Below are 24818 nucleotides of genomic sequence, written 5' to 3' on the forward strand. Positions count from 1 at the left end.
TAAACGGAGACAGCCCAACCTACTGGAACAATTGACTAATTCAGTCTACCTCAATCAGACACAGGTGAACCCACACAATATTCACACACCTGCCAACCAAAAAAGTCAAACGAAGAAAACTGTATGACAACCTACTGGCCACCAGAGCAGCGAAACTGGACAGACAACTCACCAATCTGCTGATTTCGACCACAGACTACAAAACCTTCAAAAAAGAAACAAAAACCCTACTCTTCAAAAAATACATAAAACCAATATAACACAACCAGACATGCCCCAAACTTCTCCTACAATACTATCTACTTCTTAGCAAATTAGAACATGTTCAGACTATTCCTTAAGAACTTCTTATTACCTTAACAATATGTACTTCTTAATACCATAACAATTCTTATGTAATCCGCCTTGAACCGCAAGGTAAAGGCAGAATAGAAATCACTAATGTAATGTAATGTAATAGGGTACTTAATTTTTTTTGTATCTGAGGCAATGAAATATTAAGTGACTTTCCCAGAGTCATAAGGAGCTGCTGTGAGAATTGAACTCATAATCTCAGGGTAATGAGACAGCTGCTCTAACCACTAGGCCACTCCTCCACTCTTGAATAAAGACCATATCACCTACCTAATCTATCTATCCATACCATCTGCTGTCTCTTCCTTTCCCTTAGAGATCCAATGTACTTGTCCAAAGCCTTTTTGAATTCAAATACAGTTTGTCTCTACCACCTCCACCGGGAGGTTGTTCCATGCATTCACCACCCTTTCCATGAAAAAGTATTTTCTGAGGTTACTTCTGAGTCTATTCCCTTTCACTTTCATTCTATGGCTCTCTTATGTGCATTTCTGCCATGTAAGTGTTAAAATGTCTATATCATATCTCATCTCTCCTGCCTTTCCTCCAAAGTACACATATTGAGATCCTGAGGTCTGTTTCCATATGCTTTATGATGAAGACCACTGACCATTTTAGTAGCCATCCTCTGTACCAACTTCATCCTGTTTATATCTTCTGAGGAGACTCCACATCTCCCAGAGGACTCCCCTGGGCCACAAAAAGACCCTCCTTCACTCCCCTTGAAGACAGGCCCACTTTCCTGAAGATATCCTAGACCTACTGGGACTTTCTCTGAATTTTAGATTTAGGGGCACACTGACAGTCTTTGGTAACTTCTGCTGCTAGTGTGCCAATATCAAAATGGGTCTTCTGCCCTTTGTAACAGTCTTGTACATACTCCTTATCTGAAAGTTGCAAGACTATTGCTAGGGGTTAGAGGAGCTATTTGATGTCAGCAACCAAAGGGACAGAGATGAGTGAGGACTGACTCTGTGTCGTTCCACCCCCACCTCCACTGTCCAATGTTAGACATCAGGGATAGCCTGAGAAAGGGTTTTTTTTATGTTTTCTGGTGGGATGAGGGGGGGCCTTCCACAAAATAGGAGATATCTTTAGATGTCCAGGGGTCCCTTCTTGGTAAGAAAGTGGGTATTTGGGGTGTCTTCAGTGGGGGTGGAGCTTTCCAGTTCAAAGGGTCTCTTATGCGGAGCAGTGGGATAACTTGACGGGGGGGGGGGGGTGCTGGGTTAGATCAAGGATGAATGAGGGATTTACATGACCTTGGTTCCTTTAAGGTGGCCTCTGAAAGCTCATGTTACTTTTTTGCATATTTAGGTTAATTGTGGCATCTTCTCAACTCTTTATATAATCTTTTAAATCATCTTTTAAATGGCACATAGCTTATTAAGATATAACCATAGCACTTCAAACAGTTTTCTGTTTTTTGTTTTGTTTTGTTTTTTACCATTGGCCATGTGCTGACTTAAGTGCTCAAGCTATATTGATGAGACTGAAATAGGGATTTTTCCGGGTTCCCTGATGAAGCAAATTACAAAACCTAGGCCATGTCTGACTCTGAACCCAGTTTTCACAGACTGGAGTTTTTCCATACTTTTTCAGTTAAATTCAACACGTGAATTATTTCTCAGTCTACAAGGCTATGTTAATATTTTGGACTGTGCAATAAGACCTCTTGCACTGTGACCTGAGCCTTGTTACTATTTCAAGTGTTGTGATTCTCTTTTTAAGCTAGTTCATAGTTTGTGTATGTGCTGCTGTCTTTTAACTATTTATGGGCACTATTTAAATTTAACAGGGCTTCTTTTTAAGATATATTTACAATAAAATTATAAGATTTATTGTGACTTATTAGCTGTGAGTTTTTGTGGTATTATATTATCTATTTATTGCATTGGCTGCATTTTTTAACACAGTTTTCTGCATTGAGGGGGTCTTTTACTAGGGTGCGCTAGCCGATTTAGCGCACGCAAAGTGCTAACGCATCCATAGAATATAATGGGCGCGCCAGCATTTAGCAAGCGCTAAATCAGCTAGCGCGACTTAATAAAACACCCCCCTGAATCCGCATTAAGGTGCAATAATTCCTATGACTTTAAAAAATCTCTATGCTTACAATTGTAGAAGCAGTTCAAGGGTAATTCTCTGATCAGACTTCTCTGTGCTAGTTTCTGACCAGGACTGCCTTGGCTGGAGCTCAGTAATGACTTACACAATGTTTTTCCACTGCCACTAACTTTCTGTCTATTTTAATATCGCTCTGTTTCTTAGCCGTGCGAACAGAGGGTTCCAAGGATAATTCTGAGAATTCCCAGAACACTGTCAGTCACTTTGGTGTGCTTATAACATAAATTCAGCTTTTTGCCTCACCTGCGGATAACACTCTGTACTATGCTGTGCAAAGCAATCCAAGTGGCCGAAATATTTAAGATTCTGAATGAAAGCTCATCACTACCTGATTAATATTTGCTGCGATGTACCACTAGCCGTGACCTCTATTAACAAATTCCTTAGCTTAGTCGACTGAATAAAACTACTTTATTATAGCTTTTGTTGTTTTTTTTCCCAATCTGTGCTAGGTATTTTCTTGGAGTGTCTTCATAATCATTTAATATTAACCCACAAGGGAAAAAGCGATATTGGATCTAGTCCTCACAAATGGAGAGAGTATCTCTAATGTTCGAGTGGGTGCTCACCTGGGTAGTAGCGATCATCAAACGGTTTGGTTTGATATAACGGCTAAAGTGGAGAGCGGCCGCACAATACTTAAAGTCCTAGATTTCAAACGTACGGACTTTAATGCAATGGGAAAGTACCTGAAGAAAGAGCTGTTAGGATGGGAGGACATAAGAGAAGTGGAAAGACAGTGGTCTAAGCTGAAAGGAGCGATAAAAAATGGCTACGGACCTTTATGTGAAGAAAATCAATAAAAACAAGAGAAAAAGGAAGCCGATATGGTTCTCCAACCTAGTGGCTGAGAAAATAAAGGCGAAAGAGTTGGCGTTCATGAAATATAAAAAAACCCAAGAAGAGGAGAGCAGAAAGGACTACAGGGTGAAACTGAAAGAAGCCAAGAGAGAGATACGTTTAGCGAAGGCACAGGCGGAAGAACAAATGGCTAAAAATGTAAAAAAGGGAGATAAAAATTTTTTCAGATATATTAGTGAAAGGAGGAAGATAAAAAATGGAATTGCTAGGCTAAAAGATGCTGGGAACAAATATGTGGAGAGTGATGAGGAGAAAGCAAATGTGCTAAACAAATACCGTATTTTCGCGGATATAACGCGCGCGTTATACGCGTTTTTACGTACCGCGCATACCCCTCGCGCGTTATATGCGTGAGCGCGGTATACAACTTTTTTTTTTTCAATCCGATCGGCATCCCTCCTACGAACCGGTATCCTCCCCCCCCCCGCTCACCCCTCCCCCGCGATCCTACATCCTCCCCCAGCACCGCAAAACATGCCTTACCCGATTGGGCACCGGCACCAGCACCAATGCACAGGATGTGCCAGTGCCAGTGCCCGAAGATCCTCCCTCGTTGGTTTGGGTTGGTTTGGGCTGGGCTGAGCTGGGCGGTGCGGCGCAGGAGAGATTCTCCTTCTTCCTGCGCCGGGCTGGACTAGGCTTTGAGCATTTGCGCATGCTCAAAGCCTTCTGGTCTCGCTCTCTCCGAGATTTCGAGGAGAGCGAGACCAGAAGGCTTTGAGCATGCGCAAATGCTCAAAGCCTAGTCCAGCCCGGCGCAGGAAGAAGGAGGATCTCTCCTGCGCCGCACCGCCCAGCTCATCCCAGCCCAAACCAACCCAAACCAACGAGGGAGGATCTTCGGGCACTGGCACTGACACATCCTGTGCATTGGTGCTGGTGCCGGTGCCCAATCGGGTAAGACATGTTTTGCGGTGCTGGGGGGGGGATGTAGGATCGCGGGGGAGGGGTGTGTGACGTGAGCGGGGGGGGGGAGGATGCCGGTTCGTAGGGGGATGCCGGATCGGATTGGAAAAAAAAAGTTGTAAAACGCGGGTAAGCTAGCGGGGGGGAGGATGTCGGTTCGGAGTAGGCGGGAGAGGTTTTAGCATGCGCGGTATACGCGTGTGCGCGCTATATTAAAATTTTTTTACATAGATTTGTGTTCCCCGCGCGCTATACCCGTGTGCGCGTTTTACACGGGTGCGCGTTGTATCCGCGAAAATACGGTACTTCTGTTCTGTGTTCACAGAAGAAAATCCTGGAGAAGGACCGAGATTGTCCGGCAAAGTTACACGAGAAAATGGAGTAGATTCTGCGCCGTTCACGGAGGAGGGTGTTTATGAGCAACTTGAAAAACTGAAGGTGGACAAAGCGATGGGACCAGACGGGATCCATCCCAGGATACTAAGGGAACTCAGAGAGGTTCTGGCGAGTCCTATTAAAGACTTGTTCAACAAATCTCTGGAGACGGGAGTGATTCCTGGGGATTGGAGGAGAGCGGATGTGGTCCCTATTCATAAAAGTGGTCACAGGGATGAAGCAGGAAACTACAGGCCGGTGAGCCTCACTTCAGTTGTTGGAAAAATAATGGAAGTGTTGCTGAAAGAAAGGATAGTGTATTTCCTTGAATCTAATGGGTTACAGGATCCGAGGCAACATGGCTTTACAAAAGGTAAATCGTGCCAAACGAACCTGATTGAATTTTTTGATTGGGTGACCAGAGAGCTGGATCAAGGACATATGCTAGATGTAATTTACTTGGATTTCAGCAAAGCCTTTGATACAGTTCCTCATAGGAGGCTGTTGAACAAACTTGAAGGGCTGAAGTTAGGACCCAAAGTGGTGAACTGGGTCAGAAACTGGCTATCGGACAGACGCCAGAGGGTGGTGGTTAATGGAAGTCGCTCGAAGGAAGGAAAGGTGACTAGTGGAGTCCCTCAGGGTTCGGTGCTGGGGCCAATCCTGTTCAATATGTATGTAAGTGACATTGCTGAAGGGCTAGAAGGAAAAGTGTGCCTTTTTGCAGATGATACCAAGATTTGTAACAGAGTAGACACCGAAGAGGGAGTGGAAAATATGAAAAAGGATCTGCAAAAGTTAGAGGAATGGTCTAATGCCTGGCATCTAAAATTCAATGCAAAGAAATGCAGAGTAATGCATTTGGGGATTAATAATAGGAAGGAACCGTATATGCTGGGAGGAGAGAAGCTGATATGCACGGACGGAGAGAGGGACCTTGGGGTGATAGTGTCCGAAGATCTAAAGGCGAAAAAACAGTGTGATAAGGCAGTGGCTGCTGCCAGAAGGATTCTGGGCTGTATAAAGAGAGGCGTAGTCAGTAGAAGGAAGAAGGTGTTGATGCCCCTGTACAGGTCATTGGTGAGGCCCCACTTGGAGTATTGTGTTCAGTTTTGGAGACCGTATCTGGCGAAAGACATAAGAAGACTTGAGGCGGTCCAGAGGAGGGCGACGAAAATGATAGGAGGCTTGCGCCAGAAGACGTATGAGGAGAGACTGGAAGACCTGAATATGTATACCCTAGAGGAAAGGAGAGACAGGGGAGATATGATTCAGACATTCAAATACTTAAAGGGTATTTAACGTAGAACAAAATATTTTCCAGAGAAAGGAAAATGGTAAAACCAGAGGACATAATTTGAGGTTGAGGGGTGGTAGATTCAGGGGCAATGTTAGGAAATTCTACTTTACGGAGAGGGTGGTGGATGCCTGGAATGCGCTCCCGAGAGAGGTGGTGGAGAGTAAAACTGTGACTGAGTTCAAAGAAGCGTGGGATGAACACAGAAGATTTAGAATCAGAAAATAATATTAAATATTGAACTAGGCCAGTTACTGGGCAGACTTGCACGGTCTGTGTCTGTATATGGCCGTTTGGTGGAGGATGGGCTGGGGAGGGCTTCAATGGCTGGGAGGGTGTAGATGGGCTGGAGTAAGTCTTAACAGAGATTTTGGCAGTTGGAACTCAAGCACAGTACCGGGTAAAGCTTTGGATTCTCGCCCAGAAATAGCTAAGAAGAAAAAAAAAAAAAAAAATTTAAATTGAATCAGGTTGGGCAGACTGGATGGACCATTCGGGTCTTTATCTGCCGTCATCTACTATGTTACTATGTTACTATGTTACTGTTGTATACCACACATAATTTTATAAACCTTTTTAGTATTGTCTCTATGATGATGAATCCCTTAGGCAGCAGAATGCTATTTGGTTTGGGGTAAGGTTACCAGACGTCCGGGAAAACCTGGGCATGTCCTCTTTTTAGAGGACTGTCCGGGCTCCTGGATGGACTTTCCAAAACCCAGCATTTGTCCAGGTTTTGGAAAGCCCCAACGAGCTCCGGCCGCATCTGGAGGGCCTCTGAGCATGTGTGGATGATGTCGCACACATCCGCGCATGCTCCAGGCTCTCCAGACACGACTGGAGCTTGTCCGGAAGGAGAGAGGAGACTTTGGGGGGAGGGGCTTGAGGCACAATGGGGCGGGGCTGGAGGCGGAACCGGGCAGAGCTGGTGCGGAACGGAGTGGCAGAATGGAACAGGGGAGAATGGGGGAGAGGGAAGAATGGGGCAGGAGAGAATGGGGAGAGGCAGAATGGGGCAGGGTCATGTGTCTGGGATTTACCAGATAAAAATATGGTAACCCTAGTTTGGGGGGGGGGGGCAGGAACTCCACCCTAGCCACAGCGGAATCCTGTGGCATGGCCTGTCAACAGCTCCCGACTCCACCCCTATCTCCTTCCGGCATTTAAATCTTTGGGGCAGCCGCCATGCAGCGTCAATGAGCAGGCCTACCCTAAGAAGTAGAATGAAGGGTTCCGGTCCAGGCCTGCTTGTTGATGCTGCGTGGCAGCTGCCCCGAAGATATAAAGAAACGGGTGGGAGGGCTGGCACCAACCGTCAACTGCCAATCCCCTATTCTGACGTTTTATCTATGTTGAATCCTAATCTTTATCTTTCTTCACAAAGGGCCCCTTTTACAAAGCTGCTGTAGCGATGCTACTGCAGAAAAATGCACCAAAGCCCATTCAATTCCTATGGGCTTCGGTGCATTTACTGCGACAGCTTCCGCGGCTTTGTAAAAAGGGCCCTTTGTGAAGAAAGGTAAAGATTAGGATTCATCATATATAGGCGTCAGAACAGGGGAGGCCACAAGGGCCATGGCATCCCCACAATTGGCAGTCGACGGTTGGTGCCTGCTCTCCCACCCGTTTCCTGATGTTGTACTTTATCATTTTTAATGCTCTTTTCTCTGTATTTTGTTATCTTTATGGGATTTGAGGGCCCTTTTGCTAAAGTTCATTACGATTTGCAGTTAACACTGCAAATTTTACTGTGCATCAGCTACAAATCTAAGGCGGTAATTAGTGGAAGCATTGCTAATATTTTTCTGTTCAGGTTGTTCATTCTTTCTATTAGCATGCAATACCTGTTCACAGTTAGCACAGGAGCACTTAGCCCATTAGTACACGTTAAGTATAATTTACCAACTGAATAATATTTCAGTTCATAGACGAAAGTGCGTGGGACAATTGCGCAAGGACAAAAATGCTAAGACAAATGTGCACAGGGCATCAGCGTGCCGGATTAAAAGGTAACTTTAAAGCACTCTGAGGGGGTGTGTGGGGGGGAACCCCCGATTTTACGTAGAAGAATTGGCGCTGCCATTGGGGAGTTTGGGGGGAGGAAGAACCCCCCTCTCCCCCGCATTAGAGAGGAAAATGTAATTTTCCCAGTGTTTTAGTGAAAAATTATAGTTCCCTCTGTAAGTGGGGGGGGGGGGGGTTTCCCCCCACCCCTTCCCAACGGCAGCGGCAACACTTCTAAGTAAAGTGGGGGGTTCCCCCCTCCACACACTCCCTCGAGCGCTTTAAAGTTACCTTTAAATCCGGCGCGCTGACATCCTACGAGCATTTGTCTTAGCGTTTTTGTCTTAGCGTGATTGTCCGGCGCGCTTTATTCCCATCACCTAATATTTCCATACCCATGCCATTCTGGGAAATTCATTAAAGCTATGGTTTACTGCACGATAACAGGCAAACTACTGCAAAAAAAAAAAAAAAATCCTTTAATGTGGTTGCGTGTTAGTCTCTTTTTGCACATTCACTGCACATTATCCCCCCGGAATCTACGCGTATATGGCACTCAGATTTGGCACCAAAATTTGTGTGCACCCAAGACGCGTGCACAAATTAATTGAGTAATGAACTCTTAACCAATCAATAATTGAGTGTTAACAACCAATTATTGATGTTAATTAGCACTCATTAAAATTTGCACACACATCTGGCTGCACGCTTTTCTATAAGACAGGTACATCACGTCAAAAGGAAGCCGACCAGCGAACGTTTCAAGAGGTACTCAGGAGGATGTGGAAAAGAGGAGAGGTCCAGCAGCACCCCTTACCTGATCCACCTGTCCAGTAGTATCCCTTCTCCTTTCCCTGCTCCCCCTGTTCAGCATCCGCTAGCCCAGGCGGCCTCGGGGCTTTTGCTAGGTCGGCCCACTTCGCATTATCGAAGTGGGCCGGCCTAGCAAATGCCCCGTGGCTGCTGCGTTCGCTAGTGTCGCAGCAGTGCAGGAGTCAAACCGCCACCGCCGCTGAAATCGCTGCACGTGCCGCAAGCCGGCGCAAGGGCTGCAAATAGAATTCGGCCACGGAAGCAGACACCACACTGTCAGGGATCACGACCTCCTAAGTGCGCATGCGCGCTTAGGGTTTTATCATAGAGGATAAGTGTTTTCCCCAGGGGTTGCCTGGCTTTTTAGCATCTTGTAATCCGCATTGGTGAAATATACGAACTCTTGTATCGTAATACACTGTAATGTGTTGCCTTCTTCCACAGCTCGACCACATTGGGTTGAAAGAATTAATAACACCCAATTAGACAGTGGAGAACTGCTGAGGTGGGAATGCAAAGCTAGTGGGAAACCAAGACCCACCCATCGTTGGTTAAGGAATGGAATACCACTCCAGCCACAGGTAAGCCTGCAGGTTTTTAATATCTTTGTCTATATACGTAGACTTTTTACTTTAAAAGTTATGTTGGCAGCACTTAGGCCAACATTTCTTTTTTTTAAAAAATTTCTTTATTCATTTTAAAGCCTTGATTAAGTGCAGGATATAATACAATCATATCATATAACTCTATAAAAGCACTTAAATACATTTACAATTATAATTTATGACAAATAGATATATCACCCCCCCCCCCCAATTATATTAAAAAAATACACTCAAATAGAGAAATTGAAATATACATTCCAACACGCCCTCCCACCCACCCACCCTGGACGTGTATGATCAAAGGGTATAATCTCCAATCACTCTTTGCAAAATTTTGTCAATGGCTCCCAAATCTTCAGAAACTTCTTATAATGTCCCTGATGTATAGCCATACATCGTTCCATCTTAAAAATATGACATATAGACTCCCACCAAAAGAATTGCACCTAGTAGCACCTAAGCTCTCTTAGGCACCAATAGACGTTCAATCCTTAGGCACACTGCCATTTAGGGTTTTCTTGGCCTGAGTTAGGCGCCTACCGGCACCTAAGTCCATCCACACCCAAACTTCACCCTAAATCTGCCCCAAATCCACTTCTAACTATGCTTACTTGTTGGTCGACACCTCGATGTAGACACTTACCAGCCAATTAATTTTTTTAATTGTTTTTTTTAATGGCACTTTCAATTTACAGCGTCAAATAAGCCAATTAAGAAAATTAAGTTAGACGCCTAGATTGGGTGAGCACACCGGCTGCGTGCGCCGATCTAGGCCTGAACGCCTGCCCTGTGTGGTAACGACACGAGTTGACGGCAACCATGCCCCAAAAGCTACCAAACAAGCTATCCCCGCAGCATGCCGTGGAGAGGGCGGTAAATGCAACGGTGCTATCGGCAGGCAGAATTTTTAACGCAAAGGATGCTTTAATGCAGTAGCGGGCACTGCAGGCTTTCGCTGCCGTCTAACTTGCACAGTGGCTTAACACAGCTTAATCAAAGTGCCCTTCGGTCTGTACCTGGCGCAGTGGAGGGTTAAGTGAGTTCTCCAAGGCCACAAGGAATGCCAGTGGGATTTGAACCTGCTGCTCGATCCGCTAGGCTTCCCATAGCTTAGTTGTACTGTGAGATAGCTGTCGGAAAGTTGTGACAGTGAACCCATTAAAATGGAAATTAATTGATTTCCATATGAAACATGGCAGTTATGTAGCGGAAGATGTTCAGTCTATTGATACTCTCAATGGGCCTTGAGCATTGTGGAGGGGGAAGGGTGTTATCGTAAGTGTACAGCCTGTGGGTACCGAGTAAAATACTTTTTCATATTGCATTGCTTTTAAAAATATATGTATAATTCTTTTTATCCTTATTTCTTCCCTTTCCGACCTCATAATTTTATATGTTTTTAACCGAATCGCTTTTATTACTTAGTATAACCTCATCATAGTAATCCTCTTGACAAGTAGGAAAATGAGTGGTGATTTAGCGGTATATAAGCGCTGCATTAAATTAAATGGTTTTGTTGTAGGAGTTCATTTTACATGTTGTCAACCAACTTAAAAAAAATGTAGGTTTAAATTTATTTTTATTTATTTATAATTATTGAATTAATATACAAGTAAAACAACTTGTGTAGGCAAATCGAAAGAAAACGATATATATCACAGGATATCAACATAATAAAAGTCCAATATTTCTCCTCAGATCTCAAAAATATTTGGAAGGGGAGAAAGCTTAATATTGGGGACCAAATTATACAAGAAGAAACAGAAAAGATAAATAAATGAAAAGGCATTAACGGCTTATTGGCCCCTTAACAATCTAATTACTTCCCATTTTACCCCCTGGAGATTTTCTTCAGGTCTAGGAAGGCTCGCAAATGGTCTGGAACAAAGAAAGTATATTTAATAAGGCATTTATTTGCATGGATACATCAATTGAAAACTGCACCAATTTCTTTAGCCTCTTGTCTCATAGCTAGAAAGGATTTCCTTCTTGTTTGAGTCTCTTTATTTACATCAGGAAAAAGCCAGATACGTTGACCCAAAAAAAGGAATTTGAGATTTCCGAAAATAAAGTTTCAATACTGAATTCAGTTCTTGTTGAAAAATAAAAGACACAATTGTTGTTGTAGTCTCCAGTATAGCTGACAAATTGTCCAAATCCATGGTAGTAGGAACTTGCTGAATCTGATTTTCTATCTCCACTTCAGTCCCAGGGTTTGTTTTTTTTCATAGGCAAATAATAAATCTTGTTTAATGGGGGGGAATAGCCTCAGGAGAGAAGTTTAAATTTTGTATTAAGTACTTCCTAAAGAGTTCTACAGCTGATATTTCTAAAAGTCTTTGGGAAATTCAAGAAACGCAAATTGAGTCTTCTGTTAAAGTTTTCTACCTGTTCAATTTTTCTATGAACCACCAACTTGTCTTTCATTAAACTATCAACTGCTGTTTTCAAGATTTTTATATCTTCATGTACTAATTGAAACTTAGCTTTATGTTTAAATTTCTATGAAACTTCTGCACGTGCAAATTTATGGAACGCTTTGGTTAAACAGCGAATGCAAGAAAAAAAACCGGATGGCTGTGTTTCAGTGAATGCATCTGTGACCTTTGCAAATCAATAAACTGTGCAATTAATTAAACAGAATTTGAATACCACGTTGGGTCTTGTATGTCACTGTGCCAAACACATTCTGCTTTTACTGATGCCGCCAGCCACGTACTCTGAGGTAGCTACAAGATTGTCAAGTTTGGTGACCTGCTGTCAGTTTTGACCTTGGTTGTTGGTGTCTTTGCCTGCCTGGTCTTGGATCACCATTCTCTGTGCACATCATTTGGGATAAAATGAATCAATAAAACTAAAATAATGCAGATTATAGAAAGGATCTCAGTTTCAAGCTGAACAGACCGATTATTTAGCGAAAGAATGGTTGTTTCCCCACTGCTGAAAAAATACAAAGGATTTTGCTAGTTGTAGAGCTGTGAAATTGTTAGCGTCGATTTGATTCATATATTCTCCAGCTTTTCTTTAAATACGAGTATACAATGTCAGGTGCAACTCTGGGGAAGAGTGAACAAGAAAAGGACCTGGGTATACTGATAGATAGGACCCTGAAGCCGTCGGCACAATGCGCGGCAGCGGCAAAGAAGGCAAATAGAATGTTGGGCATGATAAAGAAAGGAATCTCGAGTAGATCGGAGAAAGTTATAATGCCGCTTTATAGGGCAATGGTCAGACCGCACTTGGAATACTGCGTCCAACATTGGTCTCCCTACCTAAAGAAGGATATAAAACTGCTGGAGAGGGTGCAGAGACGAGCAACAAAACTGGTGAAGGGTATGGAGAAACTGGAATACGAGGATAAACTTATAACACTAGGATTGTTCTCACTTGAGAAAAGGAGACTGCGTGGGGATATGATCGAGACCTTCAAAATACTGAAAGGAATCGACAAAATAGAGCAGAGAAGATTATTTACATTGTCCAATTTGACACGGACTAGAGGACATGTAATGAAGCTAAGGGGGGACAGGTTCAGGACTAATGTCAGGAAGTTCTGCTTCACTCAGAGAGTGGTTGACGCCTGGAATGCCCTCCCAGAGGAGATTATTGCGGAATCGACCGTCCTAGGCTTCAAGAGCAAACTAGATGCATATCTCCTTAAGAGAGGCATATAAAGATATGGTGGACTATAAATTACGCCAGGTGTACACCTGGCAGGGCCTCCGCGTGTGCGGATCGCCGGACTTGATGGACCGAAGGTCTGATCCGGAGATGGCAGTTCTTATGTTCTTATGTTCTATGCCATTGAATCTGTGCCATACTTTCATCTGTCTTGAAAAATTAGCATAGCCGTGGCTTATTCTACTGTATGAGGCAAGCAGAGACGTCTTTGTCTAGGAACAGTATTTATTCATTTAAAAATATTTATAATCCGCTTAATAAACTAAGGGCTCCTTTTATCAAGCCGCGCTAGCGGTTTACCATACGGAATACCGCACGCTAAACCGCCGGCTGCGCTAGCTGCTGCCGCCTCCCTTGAGCAGGCGGTAGTTTTTAGGCCAGCGCGGGGGTTAACGCGGCTTGATAAAAGGAGCCCTAAGCGATTCACAATCTCATATTCACAATATCATTAGACAAAAATCACATTCATCAGACTTTACAAACCACACTTTAAAATTCCAACCTTGCTACCTAGCAGCCAAATTGCTATAATCTCTTGTCTTCTAAATCGGATCCCACCATCTCACTTTTAAATATAAATTATTAATATTAATTACAAGCCTGGACAAAGAAGTAATGTTTTCAGCAATTTCCTAAGCTGTAAGTCATTTTTATAAAATCGTATTTCACCCGGTATCTCATTCATTTGGACCTGCCACCGAAAAACAAGATTTCCTAGTAATTGCATATAAGCTTCAGTCCATTAGAACATATTTTGCTGTCTCATCATTTAGAATTCTGGTACAATCCCTTATACTGAGTCAACTTGATTATTGTAACATCGCCTACTTGGCACTCTCCCAGAAGAATATGCGGCGATTGCAACTGGTACAAAATGCAGCGGTTAGGCTACTTTTTTGGACTGAAGAAGTTCGATCGTGTAACACCTTCCTATCGATTTCTACACTGGCTGCCGACGGAGGCACGTGTGAAATTCAAGTTTGGTTGTTTTTGCTTCAAGGTATTTTACGGCTTAGCCCCTAATTATATAACAGACCTTTTCTCTTTCACAACCAACAGACATAGGCAAAGCTCGCACCCGAACTTTGTTTCTCCACCGGTCAGAGGTTGTGGCCCGACCCCGTCCAAGCCCCCCAGCGCTCTTACCCGCAGATCCCCTACAGCGTTTGGGCTGCTGGGACCACGAAGACGCGGCAGTCTCCCGCTCACCTCCAGGCACAAAGCCAGAGAGGGAACCAAGAGGTGAAGAGATTCCATAAAATTTTTTTTTTTTTTTTTTTTTTAGTCGAGGGTGAGCGGGAGGGAAGCCGCGTCCGCCTCGTGTGAAGCCGGATCGAAAGGGGCGACCTCCCCTCCGCTCACCCTAATCTATCCTACCCCCCCCTTTCCCCCCCCCCCCTGCACCTAGCCGATTGGCCCCCAAGGCTTCGGCCGATTTGTCTTCGCTCCTCCCTATGTGGTTCGGAGCTTGTTCTTTTATGGCTTAGCCCCTAATTATATAACAGACCTTTTCTCTTTCACAACCAACAGACATAGGCAAAGCTCACACCCGAACTTTGTTTCTCCACCGGTCAGAGGTTGTAAATTTAAAAGTCATCACCAACATCTTTTCTCACATCAAGCAGCATTATGGGGTAAAGATCTGGAACAACAGCTCGTGCCTACTACGTATAGGGAATTCAGGAAACTCCTAAATACACATCTATTCCTGAAGTACTTAGGTAACTGACCCATACAATATTAGTCCACAACAACTGATCTCTAGAGCTGTTAATCACTAACTCTTAACTTTGTTAATTCTTAATCGGTCTCCCTGGATCGCCGTCGGGAAAAGGGGCGACCTCCCTTCCGCTTCCCCTTCTTCTCCTAATCCTCCCCCCCCCCCCCCCGGCTTCCCTCGCTGATTGGTGTTTCCTTCTCCTCCTCCCTTCCCCCTCCCCCCTCCCATCTTCTCGCTCCGGCTTCGGCCGATTTGGCCTCGCTCCTCCCTATACGGGAACGGAGCTTGTTCTAACTCTTAACTTTGTTAATTCTACTTAATCTGTAGCATCTTTTAATCATTGTAAACCGCATAGAACTTCACGGTCCTGCGGTATATAAACTGTTATTATTATTTCATTACATCCCTTTTCCGAATAAAGTTATTATTATTATTATTATATATCCAATAACATATGACTTCCTGATCTTAACAAGCTACTTCAAAACCTTATTTTATCTAAACAACACTGCACAAATCCTTGATGTTTGTTATTGCTATCACTTGCATTTTATTCTACTATCTGCTTGGAGGTATAGACCCTCCCCCCTTTTACAAAACCGCAAAAGAGGTTTTTAGCGCAGGCCGGCGCGCTGAATGCTTTGCGCTGCTCCCGATGCTCACTATGAGCGGTTTTGTAAAAGGGAGGGAAAGTTAGAAAAATAGACATTTCACGGCAATTTTATAACATGGTGCTAGGCAGCAGCTTATTTTATAAAGAAAAGTAGGCGCCTACTTTCCTTTATAACCGGGAATGTACGTGCTGAAAAGTTAGGCTTTGAGTACCCACTCCAGCCATAGAGCTGGTGAAAGTGTTAGCACCTAACCCCCCCTCTTTTGCAAAGGTACGCTAAGCATTTTTAGCGTGCGCTAAACGCTAACGCGTCCATAGACTAACATGCCCACGTTAGCGTTTCGCGCATGCTTAGCGCGCACTAAAATGCTTAGCGTACTTTTGTAAAAGGAACCCTAAGTGCTGCAGGTATCCATGTAATACAGTATTGTACTATACATTATCAGGGCCATACTATATATGGTGCCTAAAGCTAGGTGCTACTTCCATCAGTGGCGTAGTAAGGAAGGGCGGGGGCAGTCCACACTGGGCACCATCTTTGTGGGTGCGACGGCACCCCCCCCCGCCCCCCCCCCCCCCCCCGCCCCTACTGCGAGCACGCACCCCTTCCCCGTACATCTTCAACATTCCAGGGATGAGCAACAACTCTTCTTCAGTTCTGGACCCAATATCCAAAGGACTTATGCTCTTCACTTTGAGAGTTATGCTCCTAATTGGTCTTAATGAAAATTTACTAGGGTCGAGTGCTTATGTGTAAATTCAAAAGGGTCAATTTTCAGCTGTTGGGCGGCGAGTGTTTGGCACACAGGTGACAGAGTTATTGAAGGTCATTCAAAGTTGGGACCTGCATGGACTTCGGTTTTGAACATCTGATAATTTTAAAGCCAGTTAAGACATACTGTAGCAGTTTAAGTCACTGTACATCTCTTAAGCGGCTATGGGTTACCACAAAAAACCAGGACAGACTTTTATGCGGTCCCAGTTATGTGACAAACAAGGCCCGCTTAAGGGCTGAATATCAGCACGTAAGTGGCCAACTGCTTTCTCTGCCCCCCGGAATGCCTCCAACATAGGTGGCTTTGAGTTCAGACCTAACCGCGATATTCAATGGCAGTTAAGTGTCACTGAATATTAGTAGCTAACCCTGACAAAGTCGGCAGATAGTTAAATTGCTTTGAACGTCAGGCCCAAAATTTCACTAAGTACCCACATTTGGGCACAATAAAAAAGTAGGTGGCAAAGGGAATATATCACTCCCAAAACAAATATTTAAACAAAAATCTGAATAAAACAAAAATTTCTGTAAATACCATGGAAAACAAAACCAAAATGTTGGACTTATACATCCCTAGTCTTGCTAAGCCCTTCTTCTCTCCCCTTTGAAACAACCTACTCTCCTTGGCCTAAAGTTAATGTAAAGTAAATACTCTCCATTTTTCCTTTGTAAATCGGATTTTTATTTATTTTATTACAGAGCAGGGTGGAGATGATTAATGGTGTCTTGATGATACACAATGTGAATCAGTCAGATTCTGGAATGTACCAATGCTTGGCAGAAAATATTCACGGAGTTATTTATGGGAGTGCAGAGCTCAAGGTTCTAGGTGAGTATAGAGTTCATTTTTTTTTTTTTTTTTTTTTGCAGATTGTACATAAATCTTTTGTTTTCAAGGTTTTTAATTTTTCAAGCCTCAGCATTCGAGTCTCTAATCTGCTGACCTCACCAACTTCTACTGAAGATAGCTGCAATTACAGCTGTTCTTGCAGCTTTCAAATGAAAGGGTTTTGTTTTGGGGTTTTTTTTAAATCAAATTAGGAAACTGGAAGTTGTTTTTGGCTGGTTCCAAGCACTGTGCAATAATAACTCATCTCAAATGTCTGCCCTAATTATGTACGAGTAAAAACCAGAAGATATTACATTATGGTCAGACTACCCATTAAACTCAAAAATTAATTGAATGGGGCTCAGTTTTAGAAATATGAAATGCTGCTTCCCAAATTTATCAGGTTAGACATTCTTAATGGACCTGTCTTCTAGAAAACTTGTCCAAATGTATTTTAAAAATAGCCTTTATACTTACCTTGACAACAAATTCTACGGTTTAGTTGTATTGACAGAAAAAAAAAATCCCACTTCTTTAAAATTTTGTCTTAAATTGGCTACCAGTTTGTTTCATGGCATGTCCCCAATTCTATTACTATGTGAACAAAACATAAGTGTCTCTTTTGTTCCCCAAACTTGTGATTTTAAGCCTGCATCACGTACTATAATAACCATCTCTCCTTCAAACTGAAGAGCTCTAAACAGTTAAGCTTTTCTTAATAAGGAAGCTGTTCCCTCTATCACATTTTTTTTGTCATGTCTTTTCAGTTCTGATTTGTGACAAGTTTTTATCACGTCCTGAATATATAAATCCTTTATCTCTCCATGGTTTTGTGACAGGTTTCTCCTCTTAAATGACAGCAATTCACCAGTCACATGTATGTCCTCCCCATCTGGAGTTGAACTAATTAGCCTAATGACAGGAATGAGGCTTGTTATTAAAACTACACTACTACACAAGAATTAGTGATATGCACAAGTAAAATTAAAAAAAAAATTGGTTCATTTTTTTTAATTTTTCAGAATTTGTCGATTCATTTTACATATTCATTGTAACACAAAATTTGTAATAAACTCTAAGGCAGGGGTCCCCAAAGTCCCTCCTTGAGGGCTGAATCCAGTCAGGTTTTCAAGATTTCCCCAATGAATATGCATTGAAAGCAGTGCATTTACATAGATCTCATTCATATTCATTGGGGAAATCCTGAAAACCCGACTGGATTCGGCCCTCAAGAAGGGACTTTGGGGACCCCTACTCTAAGGAGCTAATAATCAAAATTTAAACACATCTAAAAACCCACCCAAGTCGGCACTTGGACAATCTAAAAGGCAGGTTGTTCAAGTGCTGATAATCAAACCGATTTTCTGGATGTATCCAAGGACATTTTAGGCCTCTGAATGCCATTGTGCCAAGGGGCATATCTGGAGGGGTGGTTAGGGCAGTATTTGGGCGGGATGTGGGCTGACCTATACTTAGGTAGATATGGTAGTTTTGGGGAACGTTTGGAGGGCTCACCATAAACTATAAGGGGGTTATGGTGAGATTACATCTGGCACCCTTTATGTGAAGTTCACAGCAGTTGCCCCACTACTCTGTTGGCATGTCCGTGTGGTCAGTCCATTACAATGCTGACCATGTCTAAATGGTATCCATTTTTAACTTGGACATTTTTGTGGTCAAAAATGGTGAATAAAATTAGATGTTCTGGAAGTCTAGATATTTTGGCAGCCAAGACATCCAAACAGATGATTTTAGAAAAAAAATATATATATTTAGACGTCTAGCAGTTTTGGCAATTTTGAAAATGGCCATTTCTCTGCCCCTGACTTTGGACATTTTGCTGGAAATATCCAAAATGAGATTTAGACATCCTATCAAAAATGTCCCTCCTCAACTCTGCAGTGTAATTGCAAATGAACTTTTAGCTACTTCAACTACTACCAGGAATTGGTGCTAGACATGATGGGGTATGGGGCAGATGCTAGGGAGGGAGCCCCCAAAACTGGTTTGCAGGTTATCCATCTTTCAACTTCAGGCAGGTTTGGGACCCTCAGTGACAACTGCCCTATTTTCCCACCCCTAATGCTGGCCTTGACTACTACCACTGCTAATTTCTATATTGCTACAAGATGCCTCCCTCCCTAACCATCGTAGGCTAGATTAGCCCCATATTTTCAGTGCCAAGCCATGTCTGGGCACCAGCACTGAAAATCTGGGCCTAATTGTAAGGGCCCTGAATGCCTTAGCTTATGCAGGTCCTAGCTGTATATTGGCCAGGACCCGCATAACCATTTTTTTGCCTTCTACTTCCCCACAATATCCCTTCTGGCCCTCATTAAAGCCCCCATCCAGCCACATAATAAACAACTCCCTTCTCCCCAACTCACCCGGGCCACCCGGGCCTACATGATATCTCTGGTAGTCCAAGTGGTGGTCCGTGATATCTCTGGTGGCCTCCCGGGCCCTTCTCCCCAACTCACCCAACCCACCTGTGCCCACATGATATCTCTGGTGGTCTAAGTGTGGTCACTATGTTGAATTCACCACCCACTTTCCACAGAATCTATAATTTGCCACTTTATTCAACATAAACTGAATTTTAAGGAATAACAATGGATTTATATGTTAAACGCTATAAGCCATGGAGACTTAATAAAGAACTTGAGTGGATACTGGTCTAGCCTTTAATGCTAGTGGTTGAATATGTCTCATGACTGAGACATCATTAGCTTTGAAAAGACGCCATGACCATGATGAGAATAGTGACTAGTGGCTGAAGATATGTTTGTTAAAAGATAAGTATTACCATTGGAAGGAAGATGGCTGAAGGTTGGATGACAAGTGAATGGTGAAATAAGCTCTCATTGAAATACACTGAGAAGCTCACCTCTGATGGTCCATTTAACCTTCTTGAATATATTTGGAATATCCAGTTTAGTTGAATAGTGATATAAATTTCAATATCCCTTATAAAGGATTTTTGCCACCAGAATACCTCCAATTCATCAAATTGTCCAGTTAAAAGTTAAGTAGTTTGCAGTCATGAAATTTGAAAAAAAAAAAAGTGATTTATTTACTTCACTTCCAAACCACGCTCAAAATCCGCCCTCCCCCACAACCTAATCATGCCTACTTTCTGGTAGGTGCCTTAGAGTAGACACCCACCTCAAAGTGATAGGCGCCTACTGGCTAATTAATTTTATTTAATCACTTTTTAATTACAATTTTCAATTAACAGTGCCAATTAAGCCTAATTGAATAATTAAGTTAGGCGTATAGATTGGCTGGGCCAAAGGGCTAGATTCACTTACCTGTCCGATCGTTACCAATCCGTGCACATCTGCAGACCATCTTCTTTGCCTGTAGATGGTCTGCGCGTGTGTTTGCTGTCCGTGCTTTTTTTATTTTTACTTTTTTTTTTACTTTACTTTTTTACTTGTGAGCCCACAGGTTTAAAATGGGTTAAAACCACAGGCTCGTGCTGCAGGGAAGGGAGGCAGAGCAGGAGAGTAGGCTGCAAAGGCAGGACAATCGGGGCTAAGCAGGGCGGCACAAAGGCAGGAATATCGGGGCTGAGAGCAGGATTTTTGCACAAGCGACTGGATCGGCAAGCCAGTCGGTGTGCCAGAAAAATGTTTAGTGAATCACGTCCTTCCTACTTTGCATGCCGTTTCCCCTCATTTGCATGCATGGATGGGAATCGGATCGGAGAGGTTAGTGAATCAGGTCGGAGGAAAATCGGGTCGCAAACATGATCGGTACATGATCGGTTTGCTTAGTGAATCTAGCCCTTAGTGACTATTACTGCCTGCTTTGAAATATTCTACAGCATGAAAGTGTGCTCTGGTAGTTTTGAAAACACTAGACGTTCTCCACCTTAACTCATTACCAATAATCTTTTCAAATCCACATGTGTATTTGCTGTACCTGTTTTGAATGAAAAGGTCAAAACAAATTTAATGTCATACACCATTGGGTTCTTGTCTCTCTTTTATCTCGCCTTTAGAGTTTTCCCATTTTTGCAGGTGGCTAGAAGAAAGTTATCCCTTTCAATTACTCAGCTGTTGAAACTCCTCCAAAACTGCTGAGTTTGACAAATAATCATTCTGCTTGAAATCCTGTTGCCAGAAAGGGCCTTTTTTTTAATTTACTGAAGAATAATGAGGTGCTAGTTCTGCCTTTTCAGTTTGCTCATGGCTTAGAATCATATTCTTTATCGATGCCTTAGAATCTAAATTTCAATGATATTCAAAAGGAAAACTGAAATCGCATGATGAGCCATCTGTTTAAGTGGACGGTTTTGGAAATCTTTCATTGTTCCTGTCTAGTATTCATGGGGTTTTTGGTTTGTTTTTTTTTTGCCTTTTTATGTTGCAACAGCTTCGGCTCCTGTTTTTGAACAGGAAGAACTAAAGAAAACAATAGTTATCACCAAGGGTCAAGAAGTAATTACAGAGTGCAAACCATATGCCTCTCCAAAACCGATCATCTCATGGAAAAAAGGCGATAAAGCTGTACGACAGAATAAGAGGTTAGAAATCTCATTTGTGAACCTGATGATTCCCATGTTTAACTTTATTGATTGATTGATTTTGTTTGATATACCACAAAAGGCAAACAAGATATCAATGTAGATTGCAATAAATAATAAAGGCAATAAGAGTTTAAGGAAAGGAGAGCGACAGGTGAAACATGGGATTAATGGGGGGAGGGGGGATAGGTGCCAGCATCTCTCCCCTGGCATGGAGAGTCTCTTAAAAAGGCACCCGTACCTCTTGTAGTTGTTACCGAAAGTGAACAGGGTCTCCAGGCTGTCTTCAGCCTCCCTCTGAAGTCACTTCTTGTTCACAGTATCAGGAAATGACATCAGAGGGCAGGCTCAGCTGATGTAAGCAGAGGGTAGGAGACCCTGCTCACTGCTGGTAACAACTGCAAGAGGTACGGGGGGAATGCATTTTTAAGAGATAGGGGAATGTCAGGCACTACTGGACAGAATTAAATATTTGTTGCATTTCCAAAGCTGATGTTTCATATTAAAATACTATGCATGATTTAAAACGCAAATGTGTTTTTGTAAGGGATTAGCTACAGAGTTTGAACTATTTTCTCTCAGAAGATGGAGCTGATATCTCAAAATAAATTTCTGGTTACTTAACAGTGCTGTGACTACAAATTTTAACAATGAAGACGCCAATATCTAGCAAATGAATATGTGGCTCAAAATGGCTGCCTTGTAAAATGCAACTGACTTAACTGTTTAACATTAACCTGAGAGAACTGAATTGTGTCACTGATGGGTAAACTATGCCATGTCCATGCACTTCTCCATGCCCTCTATCTTTAACTGGTTAAACTGTGCCTAAGAAGAAACCAAAATGAAACCAGTCTCCAGAATGGATAGAATTTTGAAACAAAGGCATTTATCCCTCTAATTCTACAGTTCCAGGGTGTGAGAGACTAGCCTTTTTGGCTGGCTAGCCTGGCTTGTCCAGAGAGGTTGACACATATACAGCCAAGACACAATTACATATAAAGAGAAAATTTTTTTTGTTATCATTTGCTCACATAAAATAGAATGAATTTGGCTTACCCCAGCCAAACTTCTGCAGGCATCAGTCTGTTTTTCCAAGGCCTGCCTCCCCCTATTTCTAGGGAAAACTTGAGTTCCTTTTTCTCCCTCGGTGACCTCTCTAGAATAACCCCAGCCTGGGTAGAAATACTTCTCTCCTGTAAGTCCCAGCCCTGTGACTCAACACTGAGCTCCATAGCCCCAACTATCCTCTTTCGCTCCCTCCACCCTCTTGCCTCCATTCCACCTGAAATGACATCTTCCAGAAGGACACCGTAGCGGTAGCAATTCAGAGATGCTGCCAATGACCTGCTTGGAGCCTCTCTTCTGACACAAACCGCCTCTCTGACACAACTTCCAGTTTATGCAGGGGTGGTTTGTGTCAGAAGAGAGGCTCCAAGAAGGTCATTAGCAGCATCTCTGAACTGCTGCTGGTGTCCTGGAAGATGCTGTTTCAGGTAGACTGGAGGATGCTGATCATTGACAGGGAGGAATACAGGGGGGGGGGGTGGAGCATTGGGCTGCTCTGGGCCCTTCAGCACCACCCCTGGAAGGAAACATCTTGCAGGAGAGGGGAGATGATAGGAAGAAGGAAATTTTGGGGGTGCCATGGCACCTGAGGCTCCCCCTGTTCCAACGACTATGATAAAGGGGAAGGAACTCCTCTCATATGAGGAAAGAATAAAGAGGTTAGGGCTCTTCAGCTTGGAAAACAGACAGCTGAGGGGAGATATGATTGAAGTCTACAAAATCCTGAGTGGAGTAGAAGGGGTACAAGTGGATCGATTTTTCACTCCATCAGAAATTACAAAGACTAGGGGACACTCGATGAAGTTACAGGGAAATACTTTTAAAACCAATAGGAAAAAATATTTTTTCACTCAGAGAATACTCAAACTCTGGAACGCTTTGCCAGCGGATGTGGTAAAGCAGTTAAAGTAGCTTGTTTTAAATAAGGTTTGGACAAGTTCCTGGAGGAAAAGTCCATAGTCTGCTTGCCCTGGGATCGGTAGCATGGAATGTTGCTGCTACTTGGGTTTTTGCCAGGTACTTGTCACCTGGATTGGCCATCGTTGAAACAGGATACTGACCCAGTATGGCTTTACTTGTGTTCTTATACAGTAAGTATGCAGTTTTTCATAGCCAGATAATGCCAAATATCAGTCTTAACTGGTTATGTGTTTGCCAGCTCCATATATCTGGAAATTCAATGCCAAAGCCCAGACAGGGCATGATATTGAATTTCCAGTATAATGTCAGTGGCGGTCTGCCAAATAATGATAATAATTTATTCTTATATACCGCCAAACCTTCGGTTCAAGGTGGTTCATAGCAAAAACAGTGGAACAAACAGTAAACTACAAGCTTAAGCATCAAATTTTCCTTGGAAAATACAATTACAATTAAGTCAAGTATTTCTCAAACAAATAAGTTTTAAGAATTTTTCGAAATAGATAATAAGACTGAGCTTGAGGAATTAAAGTATTCTAACATGAATTCATTGTGCTGGCCTGAAATGCAAGGCCCAATATCTATTAAGTTAGTCCAATAGAAAAGCATCGTCTTATTTCCAACGTCTGTTTCATTTTTTAATTATTTTTCTGTTGTCTCCGATATGAGAATAATTTATCATCTAACGGTTAAGGTTTTGCGAATAAAGACTATTTTTGCCTGTGCATTTCAGAGTGATATAACCATAAAAATGGAAAAAAACTTACAAAAATTTAAAAGCAATTTAAAGTGCTTTCTTTTTAAAGATGCTTTTAATTGATCAACTGTGTTTTAGTAATTAACTTAATCTTGTTTCCTACATTTATTTTCCCAATTCCCTTTTGTGTTTACCTTAAATGTTTCTCACATTTTCTATACCGATTGTATTTCTCCCACTCTTCCTATTCGTGTCCAGGGGCTTTTCGGTCCTTTTTATCTAGTACATATTTGTTGTCAGTCATGTAGTTTTTTTTAATTATTATTCAATTAATAATAGATGTGTTATCACAGTAATCTAAGTTTTATTTGTTAAATTTTTGTTTAAATGTTAATTTTATATTTTGTACAACGCTTTGTAGTTTCGAAAAAGCGTTTAATCAAAAACCTGAATAAACAATAAACAATAAATTCTTGAGACCGTCAATCAAAAGAACAAATAGATAATAAATTCTGAATTATTTCTACTTGGCTGTATTTGTAACTCCAGTTCTTTTTATACCCCTTACCAATTGCCACCTTCCTGTAACAGTTCATAAATTCTGTTTCTAATGGGAAGTTCATTTACTGTTGTAAGAGTAA

The 24818-nt window shown here is 42.5% G+C and overlaps 1 protein-coding gene across 1 annotated transcript in view; it reads left to right on the forward strand.

The window, feature by feature from the left end:
• CNTN5 (contactin 5) overlaps positions 1-24818 on the forward strand; it is a 1460727-nt gene that overhangs the window by 1131429 nt on the left and 304480 nt on the right. Inside the window, 3 exon segments of the mRNA XM_033947995.1 lie at positions 9182-9318; positions 16831-16960; positions 21341-21491. Of these exon segments, the coding sequence (XP_033803886.1) occupies positions 9182-9318; positions 16831-16960; positions 21341-21491 (418 nt within the window).

The sequence above is a fragment of the Geotrypetes seraphini genome, chromosome 6, assembly GCF_902459505.1.
Source record: "Geotrypetes seraphini chromosome 6, aGeoSer1.1, whole genome shotgun sequence".
NCBI lineage: Eukaryota > Metazoa > Chordata > Amphibia > Gymnophiona > Dermophiidae > Geotrypetes > Geotrypetes seraphini.